We start from the raw sequence: 12690 nt of genomic DNA, 5'->3' as shown, positions 1-12690 counted from the left end.
AGCATTAAATTTCAAGTTCAATGGATTGACATATTTGATCAAATGGTGCGATACTATACTACCATGGCTACATGATTAACTTGTTAAGTTTCACTAATAAATGAGGTCAAATGAGAGGAAATTGAAAACAATGCATTATGCACAAACATATCATTAACTACACATACCAAATCCCAAATGATGAAATTAGCAACAAACCTCTTTTAAAATGCCTTGGTTGTAGCCATGTTACAGCCCCATACCGGAGCAACTAGCTACACTCAGAAACGAACCAACACAATTGTCAAACCATGGATCATTAACCTGATTAGGGCATGGATACACTCACTGACAATAAGTGAGATTATTAATGGAAACATAGAAGAGGCAAGCGTGTGAAAGACTCAATGGGAATGTAGGTACTCTTTTAAAATGCCTTGGTTATAGTAGCTGCACTGATTTCGGACAACGATGCCATGTTAAAACCTCATACCGGAGCAACTAGCTACACTCACAACGAACCAACACAATTGTCAAACCATGGATCATTAACCCGCCGATCAGGGCATGGATACACTCACTGACAATAAGTGAGATTATTAATGGCAACATAGAAGAGACAAGCGTGTGAAAGACTCCATGGAAATGTAGCTACTATGCCGGGGATAGGTAATCGCCAATCCACTTCTACTCACAACTCTTACTAATCTTTACTCTACACTTCCTAATCTCTCACACACACACACACACACACACACACACACACACACACAAATCTGACAAGTCGAGCATAGCTCTTGGTGCTACATACTAGCCAAACCATGCTAGTCCATGCACATTAATCTTAAGCCAAATCCTACGCACAAATATTTGAAATAGGATTGCATTTAACAAAGATTAAGGAAATATTAACAATCTAACTAGTAAAGGCCTATTTAAGCACATGCACACATAAATAATAATTGAAAACAAGGAAAACAATGCGGAAAGAGTACAAGCATGCTCAATGCATTTAGCTACACAAGCCTCATGAGCATGGAGAGGCTCAATGACTCCACAACCATAGCCACACACACAAGAGTTCTGTACTTAAGTATGTCCTTTCACACTTTGCACAGTATCTTAAATACCTAGGCTTTCTCTTATTCATTACTCGTGCACCCAAGGCCATTACAACTGCACACTAGCTGTATTTGTAACTTACACATACTAATTGACATTCACATTACAAGCTAGAACTCTTAATGCGCTCGTATCAATATTTCAATGTTACAAAATTGAGGGGAATTTTCAATTTATGACCAAGCTGGTACAAATGTTCGTCAATCCTTGATGCATCCTTACATTTGCACAAATCCTTTTGAAGACCTTAATGATAATATGTTAACTATGCTAGAGCTAAACAACAAAGACACCTCATCTTTTGTGGATGTTTATCATGAGGTCGGTACTTATAAGATCAATGAAGGCTTGCTTCAAAGTTCTCCCTATCCAATACACCAATGACTAAGGAAAAAAGTATAAGGGGCTACAAAGTGTGCAATTCACAAAGTTCTCTTATTGTTGAAGCTGATTCTAGCTTGTGCATTGTCGAAGATGGGGTGTGAGTCACGATTATGGATTGCGACGGAGCAACAGAGCACACGAGACATTGGGCATAATGGGCGTTCCAAACAGGGGGTCACCCCCGCGTTCATGATGCGTTTTATTTAACAGATGACATTGTGGAATAGAAACACATGGGCGTTCCAAAAGGGGGAGGGGGGGGGAGGGGGGAGGTTTCACCTCCTCATTCATGATGTGTGTTATTTAACAGATGACATTGTGGAATAGAAACACATGGGCGTTCCAAACAGGGGGGTCCACCTCCTCATTCATGATGCGTGTTATTTAACAGATGACATTGTGGAATAAGACTGGAAATTACAGGTACTACTAGCCGGTGTAAATAGGCTCGAGGTCAAGGACGTCCGGTAATGGCTTATCTGCAGTTCTCTGAACTCGATTAACGCCAGGAAAGCAAAGCAGATCAGAAAATCGATCAACGCCAGGAAAGAGAAGCAGATCAACAGGGTCGGGGCAGCTTTAACTCATCCGTAAGAAGAAGTGGCAGGGCGACCACCTCGTAGCTTCGCATTTCTCGCTATGTGCTCTTGATCCGGAAATGAGTTGGGCAGAAACTGGAGAAGCACATGATTCAGATTCTGAAAAGCTAGGCGAGAACAGAAAGGTATGTGCACTCTTTGCTACCCAATGCCCATCGAATGATCAAAACTATCTTCTCTTACGAGATCCTCTCTCTCTCTCTCTCTCTCTCTCTCTCTCTCTCTCTCGCGCGCGCACGCGCACACACACACACACACACACACACACACACACACACACACACACATTCAGAGTCCCACCAACCTACTCTTTTCCCAGCACGTATTGGTGAGGGCGATCACGGGACAGCAAATACCCAACGACTGCAGTACTGGAGTGACTTCTACTTGCACAATGTGAAACTTTTGTCTTTGCTGGTCAAGAAGTTTCAGGGCGGTCTTTCTTGACATGAAAAGAAAGACCTGAAAAACAACTGAAAACCTATGTGAACCTGAAATGCGAGGGATGCAGACAGTTGCCTGAGTGCATTATGCATTCCTGTGTGGGATACAAACTTCCTAGGTCAATGTTAGGATAGGTAATGTGCCAGAGGTTTCTTTGCAACTAAATTCTTGGTCTAGGAATGTGTCAGGCTTCTTTGCCTTTTTCTTGCCCTTTCCGAAGCTTTGCTTTTTGCTTTGCTTTTTGCCTTTTTTGTCTTCTTCGCTCGAGTCAGAGGAGCTAGAAGAACTGTCAGAAGAAGAAGAAGAACAAGAACAACTGGGTACTCCTTCAAATCGAACACGCTTCTTTTGTTTTCTTGCCGACATAAATGTAGATTGACGATCCAAATAACCCGGGAAGTCAGCGCCTTTCTTCTGCCTTTTGTCGTGCTTTTTAGCTTTGTTTTGCGCGTTAAAAAGCTTAGCAATTCGTCCATCAACCACCTCTTCTAATTCTTGCTCTGTATACATCCTTGTATTTGTATACATCCTATATACATCCTTGGAGTAGAGGTTTCTTCAGGGCCAGTTTGAGGGGTGGTTCTGCGGTCTGCTGCCATTGTGCATGCACCTCGTCGAAGGAGGTCTGACTCATAAATTTTGCAAATTTCGGGTCCTTCGCAAAATTTAGCATTATCTTTGTTGCATCGCCGATCAATCGTCGACGCTCCATCTCTTTGATCTCCGCCTGAGTAGGCGAGGTGGGCCGTACTTCTTGCGTGAATCCTCGTTGTGATCTCTTTCCGCATCTCCAGCTGCAGAGGAAGTCGAGTGATCTCTGTCTGAAGCCATAAGTGCCGTGTAAAAAGGATCGGATTTCCCGTAGAAGAGAAATCGGCTATGCTCTGAGACCACTGTAACAGACTTGGACACTCAAGTCGAGAATCTACCGCGACACCACAAGTATTCACTTCAAAACAATTTACAGTTTACAATTGAGTCGACACTGGCCCGACGGAGTTCCTTGCCTAGAGGTATTGGCCCCAAAGACTGGCGCCCCTTTCGGTATTTCTTTTTGTATTAATCTGTTGCAAAAGTACAAGCGAGTGGGAGGATTTAACTCTTAGACTCTGCGTCCAGATGCTCTGAGAAGTGGGACGCCTGCCCACTTATTTAAAGGTTTACAAGGGATGCCAAAAGCAGAGCCCCAAAAGCTGAAAATCAAAAGCCTGTCTTCATCTCACAAGCTCTCTCTTGAGAGAATAAAGCAAAGCAAAAGAGCTCTCTCTCTCTCTCTCTCTCTCTCTCTCTCTCTCTCTGTCACGTGCCACATCCAACCCTGTGTCTGTGGACAAGCTATAGCATGATCAGGGTTCAGTCAGTCCAATCAGTCTAGATTAGAAGTGATCTGGCACTTTTTGTGAGTCTATTCGTAGACCGTGCATGCCCAGTCACTTAGTGTAGATGCATATCCTCTGGTTGCACACAGCATGATCATTAGTATTCCCTCCATAATCCATCAGAATCAGTTAGGGGAATTCTCCAGTGCATTTTCCCTATTTTTGACAATTTTCACTTATTATTTTTAAGTGACCACCTTCCAACAAAAGTAGGTAGGGCAATTTTGCTAAGTTAATATATAAGCAAACCCAAGTTAGCACTATTTGGCAGAAGAGGCAGCAGGAGCACATGCTCAACAAGCAACTTTTCAGCAGAACCCCAACAAGAATCCTTGGCGTTTTTGATTCCCCCATCCTCGCCACACCCTCAAGCACCCTAGCGTTTTCTATTTCTAGCAGTTCCCGCATCATCAGCAGTACTCGGTTCCCTTGGCGTTTTCAGTCCTTGTATCATCGCCATACTCAACCCTAGCGTTTTCTCCCATGATCGCCAGCTTCCCCAGATAGCCAGCGTTTTGCATTTGCAGAGCCACGGCGACAAGACCCACAGCAGATCAGCCTAGCGTTCTTGCATCTGCCAGCAACCTCAACGTTTTGCAGATCTATCGTGACAGAATCAGCCCTAGGATCAGCGTTTTCAGTTTTCAGCAGTCAGTCATCGCAGATCAAGTCCCGAACCTCGCAGATCTCACCTTCCCGCAACGGTTCCTCGCCGCACGGTCAGTTTCTGCAAGGTTTACAGTTTCAGCCCGGAAAACGCAGATTTCAGCATCTGCGTTTTCAGCACGCCGTCGTCGCATCATTGTCATCGACATCGTCACCGACATAGAGTCAGAATTCAGCAGATAGAAGATTAGCAGATTTCAGTCCATAGCGTTTTTGGACAACAGTAGAAAGATTGTAGAATTCAGCCATAAGTCGTCGTCGTCATCACCATTGTCGTCAACGACATAGTCACAGGTTGCATCAGTCCATTGCTGCGGCATTGTACCACTTGTGCAATCAATAAGTAGACCACTCTCGCCGACGAGAGTGGGGCCTTCGGAGGAGGGTTTTACAACGTCTCTGGTGTCGTATCTCTCTTCTCTCTCTATCTCTCAGTCTCATACACTTGCACGCACATTGTCCATTCACTTTGTTCGTGATCATAGCACTTTCCATCGAGAATGGAAGGCTCTCCCTTCCATAAGAACTAAAAGGAACCTTGAGCACAGTTCGGAGCACTCATCTTGAGCAAAGCGCAAACAATCATTCCGCTACACCTCTCTCTCTCTCTCTCTCTCTCTCTCTCTCTCTCTCCCCCCCCCCCCCAATTGCGTAGAATAAAGCAGCAACCCAAAAGCTGGCCTTGCTTTTTTCTGCTGCTGCAAAATCCACTGCAAAACGCGGGCGTCCGTACAGCCTACCACGTGTCAGTGGTTTTGCGTTTTCCGGGGGGTTGCCGTATACCCTTGCCACGTAGCATTTCAACGTAATTTCCGGTGTTGCATTTTCAGCCAGGCTGCATTCCATGCCAAGAGAGGATGTGTGTGTGTGTGTATTGGGTAGCCACGTCACCAGTTTGTGACAGATAGACAACACGAGATGGGGAGTGGTGGGGTTCCACCCAAAGAGAACATTGGCCCTAAACCTTGGCGTCCCTTTCGGTATTTCTTTATATTGCTTGAACTCAGTACAATGGCAGTACTCCACTCTTTGCACCTTTGTATTGAAGTGTGCCAGAGAATGAGCCCTCAACACATATTTAAAGGCTCTTGGCCCATGAAAAGGAGTTACATGAAAAGCATCAAACTCAGAAGCATGTGGTCCCAAAAAGCATCTTGCGCAAATGCTGCCAGCGCAAACTGTGGAAATACGTGCCACGTCAGCAGCCAACGTAAAATGCGGAAATCCGTACAAGTGTCACGTCAACATGTTAACGTACAACCCGGTAACCTGTGTAGGTTGCCACGTCAGTAGTTAACGCAAAAATTGGAAATCCGTACAGCAGTGCCATGTCATCAGCTCGGAACGCAATGCTTCTGTGTGTGCTGCCGATTTTAATCTCTTTGGGTTACTTAGGCCCCATTGGACAGGGTCCCATAAGTTGGTGGGAGCTTCTCTTTAAAAATAGGCCACTTGGCAAGGCTTTGCAAGTTGGTAAAACTTCTTCTGCTCCTTCTTCTAGGGTTTAGGCCCTCGGGCCGGATTTGCAAGTTGGCTCCGTTCTTCAGTGGCTTGACATGTCAGCAGTATGTGACAATCTACCTATGCTTGAGTATGCATGCAACAATACGGTGCATTCGTCAACATGCAAGGCACCTTTTGAGATTGTTGAGGGTGGCAAAAAGGTTCCTCCCATTTTGCACACAAACGACAAAATTTTCGAAGCAGATTGTTATGTTGAGAATATGGGTGAAATGTATAAGAAGATCAAGCTTGCCTTGAAGAAGACTGAGGCAAAGCAGAAAAGGGTTGCTGATGGTCATGGACTTGAATTGTTGTTTTCACTTGGTGATTGGGTACACTTGCGATTTGAAAAGGCAAAGTTAAAATGAAGGGGAGGGAAAGTTTGTTTCCGAAGCTCAACATGCGATATATGGGCCTTTTCAAGTACTTGATAAGATCAACGATGTTGTGAATAGGTTGAAATTTGGAAGATTCATATTGGGTTTTCACGTGAGTCTTCTAAGACCCTTTGTGGGTGATGTGCCAGAAGGGCAATGGAACTATAAACCGGCCCGTAGGGCGGTAGACTTTAGCTTTCACCCGATCTTTACAATGCTAACTTTATGACACAAAGGAACTTCACAAATAAGCCTGTGACTTGAATTAACACTTCAAACAAACCACGGCCTGACAGCTAGAGTGCTACCAAGCAAACATTGACACCTTGTAGGCCCCAAAGATTGGCGCCCCTATCACCAATTTCACAGTACATTGAAGCTCTATAGGCTGAAATTGCATTTACAGGTTGAGGAAAATTGGGGGTTTTGCCCAATTTGCAAAAATTTCAGAAATTAGACCGTCAAAATTTGGGGCTTTTGTTGAAATTTCAATAATTTGTAGACATTGGTGAATGTATTGCAATTTGTGGATAGTTTGAGCAAATAATTTGAGTTCTATTCTTGGGTTTTTTCAAGAAATTACAGGAAAACGCAGGTTTTATATGCGTCAAGAAATTTATGTGGCCCACATTTATGTATTTTACATGCGGAATACTCGCCATTGAGTTGATGTATTACTGAAAATACATTTTGCAACAGCTTTTAATTCATTTGCAGATTTGAGGTTGTTGTATATGCACTACTACTCAAGTGGGAGTATTCATGCAAGGAATGTATGCCCTATTTGTGTGCTGAAATGTCAGCTTTTATTGCTGAAATTTATTCTCCTTTACTGCTGTACACTTGTGATAAAGTGCCGGTAATGCAATGTTACCACTTCTTGCTCTTCTACACTGAGTATTGAGCCTGTAGGAGGCTAAAAGCTCAGTTTTCAGCCTGCTGTCTTAAAATTACAGCACTGAATTTTTGGTCCTTTTTGCACCGAAATGGCCTCTAATGCGTCTATGAGTGGTGAGTCAAAGTCTCTCCTTGAAATCAAGAAGGTTTGACGGCTCTGGCTTTGACTTGCGGAAGGATAGAATGCAAGGAATCTTATTCTCGAAAGATTGTTGATGATGCACTTTTGGAAGTGAAACGTGCAACTTTGTCAGATGATGATTGGGCTAGGCTTAAAAAGAAAGCTATTGCTTACATAAAGATGGTTGTGTCCGATGAGGTGCTCATAGACATTAAGCGTCTTGACATTGGGTATGCTATCTGGAAGAAATTGACAAATACGTATAAGAATACAACTCCTATGAATTAAGTGCATCTTATGCGTAAGCTTGTAAACATGGAGTTGGATGAGTCTAAGCTTGCATCTGAACACTTGAGTGCTTTCACAGGTATCTTGAGTCAGTTGCAAGACTCAGGTTTGCAGCCATTTGGTGACAAGCTAAAGGCTATTTTCTTACTGATGACTTTGCCTGACAGCTTGGAAGCTTTTGTTGTTTCTTTGAGCAACAATGCTGCTTTGACATTTGATGGTGTACGAGGTTCTATTCTCAATGAAGAGATTAGAAGAAAGACCAGTAGGGAAAGTAGCGGGTCAGCGTATAATGTTAGAGGCAGGTCTGAAAAGAAGAATAATGCAAACAATAGAGGCAAGAATAGGAGTAAGAGCAGGGTAAGTCCCAGGATATTACATGCTAAGTCACAGGTATCTTGAGTCAGTTGCAAGACTCAGGTTTGCAGCCATTTGGTGACAAGCTAAAGGCTATTTTCTTACTGATGACTTTGCCTGACAGCTTGGAAGCTTTTGTTGTTTCTTTGAGCAACAATGCTGCTTTGACATTTGATGGTGTACAAGGTTCTATTCTCATTGAAGAGATTAGAAGAAAGACCAGCGGGGAAAGTAGCGGGTCAGCGTATAATGTTATAGGGAGGTCTGAAAAGAAGAATAATGCAAACAATAGAGGCAAGAATAGGAGTAAGAGCAGGGTAAGTGCCAGGATGTTACATGCTAAGTCACAGGTATCTTGAGTCAGTTGCAAGACTCAGGTTTGCAGCCATTTGGTGACAAGCTAAAGGCTATTTTCTTACTGATGACTTGCTTGACAGCTTGGAAGCTTTTGTTGTTTCTTTGAGCAACCATGCTGCTTTGACATTTGATGATGTACGAGGTTCTATTCTCAATGAAGAGATTAGAAGAAAGACCAGCGGGGAAAGTAGCGGGTCGTTAGAGGCAGGTCTGAAAAGAAGAATAATGCAAACAATAGAGGTAAGAATAGGAGTAAGAGCAGGGTAAGTCCCCGGATGTTACATGCTATCAATGTGGACGCAAAGGGCATAAAAAACCCTGATTGCATGTACTACAAGCAGGAACTTGAAAGGAAGAAACAACAAGGTAAGAAGAAGAAGGATACTAATGATGCTAAAAGTGATGATCATGGCTCTTATTCCAAGGAAGTTGCCAAGGCAAATGTTGCTTCTAGTGTTGTCATTGAAGAAATTGTTGACATGGGTGATGTACTTGTTGTTGACTCATGCTTTCATGATGGTACTGTGGCAATGGCAAGTGACATGTACATCATAAAACCAGAGGTAATTGATGCATTACTTTCAGCACATGATGGTTTGTCACAATCATGGATAGTAGACAGTGGTGTCTCATTTCATATGACTCTATCTTTGGAGGCCTTTGCTTCATACACTGCAGGCAGTCTGGGTAAAGTTTACTTGGGCAATAACCATGTATGTGAGATTGAGGATTTTGGCACTATACACTTGGCACTTGAAAATGCCCAAGAGCTAAATTTGCAAGATGTTAGGTATGTACTTGGCATCAAGAAAAGTCCATTTTTAGTTGGCCAGCTAGATGTCAAGGGATATTGTACTATGTTTGGTGGTGGCCCTTGGAAAGTATTTAAAGGCTCTGTCACGAGGACGTGGCAATTGCTAACCTTAGTTGTTGGTTTCTTTCCAATGATTTTTGTTTAATTTTTGAGAACCTCTTTTTGAAGTTGCAAATGGTTGGACATTGTATGGCCAATGTGAACGGTAGTTTCACCCTCACACGGAAAGTTGGTCAGTACTGGAATTTGTACGGTAAGAGGATGTCTAGGCTCAGAGCAAGATCATGTAGGTCCCCTCGTTGCACTTAGCAAGTTGGTGGATACTAGGAAGTGAACTTAATAAAGGCATAAAGTCAAGGTGGGATCACCAACAGAAAGTATCCGATAGTTGGGCCACATTGCACTTTTGGATGCGGTCCCAATGAGGATAGATGGTCGGATGACTAGTGGGAGCCCAACGGAATCATTTCCTAAAAATTAGGGAACTGCTATTTTGGGTCGTGAAATGTGTTCGCGTCATTACCTTCGGTATGACCAGGGGAACATTTTATTACTCTGCTGCAAAGTCAATTGATGCACCAATTGAGAGATTTTTAAGCAGAAAGCCCAATGCGGGAAAATTGCATGCATGAGTGCCAAGTGGCACTTTTTGGTCAATTTACCAAGTTAGGGAGAACAAAACTCGTAACTGTCTTGTTGGAGCAGTTTTGGAGGCTGTTAACACTGATTTTCAGCCATTTCTCTCCATTTTTGAGCTTCCCATGACTTTGCCTAGGTCCAAGGAGCTCATTTTCAACATTGGAAGGCATCAGAACCGTGTTTACAGGGCTGTTTTGCTGCGTTTTCAGCGATACGTAGGTTTTGACAGCCATAGAAATCTTCTCCTTTTTGCATCTATTTGTTCACAGATGCATTACAGGTCAAGGGTAGAAGAAGGGGCGCTCGTTTTGTGCTGGGAGGATGCTTCATTGAGAACCCGTCACAGGTTAAGAGATATGGAGTGCTTTCTTTCCCTCTCATGTACAGTGTGGTGCTAGGAGTGATGCCCTGCACGCTACACACTGCTCTCTCTCTCCCCTACGTGCAGTTATGTGATGCTCCACAAGAGGGCTCTTCATTTGACTGATGTACAGCTGTGTGGGTTCATGCTTTTGTGCTGAGGCAAGAGCCTCCTTGAGCAGGAACAGGGGTAGCTAATTGCTACTCCAAAGCAGACACTGGTGAGGGTCATAACCTCACCGTACAGGTGCGTTTTCAGCTGTCACCGGCCAGCGGCAATTCCATTTTTGTTTATTTTCTCTTTCTTTGGGGAATTTCATTTGTTTTACCTTTTGGAAACACCCCTCTGGAAATCTAACTGCCCTGCATTGCATAGCCAGTGTGGAACTGTTCAGAGAGAGTCCAGGCTTGAGGGCTAAAGAGCACTAAGGTTGGACAAGGACTATGGTTAGCCAAAGTGGGATCATTGGCCAGCCAAAGCGGAATCCTTTGCTACATAGGCTACATTTCAGTTCTGGGTGTGGGCTGCAGTGTACAAAGAGGGTCAGATGACCTAGAAGAATGTAATGGCAGAAACTCCTAAATTTTGGGGACTGCTATTTTTGGACGGCAAAATGTCTTCGCGTCATTACGTGCAGTTTGACATGGAGATCATTTTGTTACTCTCTAGCCAAGTCAACAGAGGCTGCTGGTGAGATATTTTTAGACCCAAGGATCTAAAGCGGGAAAATGCACAAATGAGTGACACTTGGCACTCTGAGGCCAGTTTACTACTTAAAGAGAAAGCAAAAACGTAATTTTCAGCTGTGAGCTCGTTTTTGAGTGCTGTCATAGGTGGGAGAGCTTCAATGGAGTGCTGGCTTACCGTCTATGTACAGTGAGGTGCAGGATGTGATGACCTGCGCACCTCTCACTGCTCTCTCTCCCCCCTATTCTTTATGGTTATGCCCCTCTAGTGGGCTCATCAGATTGACCAATGTACAGTTGTGTGGGTTCATGCGCGATTGCCGAGGCAAGAGCCTCTTGCACAGGTACTGGATTAGCTAGTGGCTAATCCCCCGTAGGTACAGGTGAATTCGGAAAGGTTTCACGCCCGAAATCTTGTCCGATTCAAAGGGCAAGTAGCCCTACAGGTGTGGGAGCTCGAGGTCTTGCTACAAATGCGACCGGCACGCGAAACGGAGCCCAAAACAGGGAATTACAGCCTGCTGTGTATTTTTGCAGGTTTAGGGTTTTGGCCCTAAACGGACCCTAATATCCCTAGGAGGTTCGGGGACGCAAGGGGACCGCTGTACAGGTGATCTGGCGCATTTTCGGGGCAAAAAACAGAGAATTCAGCGTGCTGCAGATTCTGGCCAGGTTTTGCAAAGTGTCCGTATGCGTCGGGAAAGTCATCCAATGCGTGGGAATATTGACTGTGAAGGGTCCTAGTACAGTTATGTTGCCGAAATCGGGCCAGAACAGTTGAAATTCAGCCAAGGTTGTGCGGGGCAGCTTGTAGGAACCACAGCTTTTATTCCCTTTGTTAAAGAATAAAGAAATACCAAAAGGGGCGCCTAATTTAGGGGCCGGTTTGGTGTCTGACTCGCATACAGATGCATTCTAGCATCTGTATCCCATTCCCCTCTCTTTGTGTCATCATAGCACAGGTAGAATAGACGACTAATAATGGGTGAAAGCTAAATCAAGGTTTGAAGTAAAGTCTACCGCCCTTTTTGAAGTTAAAGGCTGGTTACATGGTTCCATCGACGGGATTAAATCCTTTTTCCTCAAAAAGTGAGCATTGGTCAGTTTGGATTAAAGACACAGAGAGAGTTTGGGATGACCTTGAAAACACAGAGAGTTTGAAAGTAGATCGAGTGGATTTACAGGTGAGAAAGGCTACGAGAGTCTTTCTTTGGATATAGGTGAGAAAGGCTACTAGTCTTTCTTTGGATTTACAGTGAGAAAGGCTACGAGAGTCTTTCTTTGGATTCAGGTGAGAAAGGCTACGAGCCTTTCTTTGGATACAGGATGGATGGCAGCAAGGAAGAGGGTTCCTCTTCAGAGGATAGACAGCCTATTCCAACTGCACATGAAATTGGCGAGAGTTCAGGCCAAGCAGAGAAAACTTTGCAGGTTGTTACTGCTGTGACCATGTTCAAGCAATTGATGGAGAATCCAAGATTTATGGAGTTCATACAATCTTCATCAATAGCACATCAAGTTCAAGGCAGTTTTGGCATGCCAGGAATAGTGTTTAGGGGTATGCAAGGCATGGTGCCCAACCTCATGTATGCAAACATTGGTTTGCACCCAGGATTTCAGGGCACACAAGGTCAGTTTGGGGTGTCACAAGGCAACTTGTGTATGGCTGGTTTTTCAATCCCATCAGTGAATATGACACCTGGACATCAACATGTTA

General features: G+C 44.0%; 1 protein-coding gene across 2 annotated transcripts in view; it reads left to right on the top strand.

Annotated features, from left to right (window-relative positions):
• The first annotated feature begins 1864 nt into the window (after positions 1-1864).
• Positions 1865-12690, top strand: part of LOC147418687 (uncharacterized) — a 45359-nt gene continuing 34533 nt past the window's right edge. The window contains exon 1 of one of the 2 annotated variants that reach the window (XM_086505449.1): positions 1865-2209. In XM_086505449.1, the coding sequence (XP_086361575.1) occupies positions 2144-2209 (66 nt within the window). In that variant the 5' untranslated portion in view covers positions 1865-2143. The remainder of the gene's footprint in view (positions 2210-12690) is intronic. The other variant, XM_086505448.1, reaches the window with a different exon arrangement.

Source organism: Adiantum capillus-veneris, chromosome 29 (assembly GCF_014529385.1).
Source record: "Adiantum capillus-veneris isolate H3 chromosome 29, ASM1452938v2, whole genome shotgun sequence".
NCBI lineage: Eukaryota > Viridiplantae > Streptophyta > Polypodiopsida > Polypodiales > Pteridaceae > Adiantum > Adiantum capillus-veneris.
The sequence above is the reverse complement of the archived record's forward strand: the minus strand, read 5'-3'. Positions and strand labels throughout refer to the sequence as shown.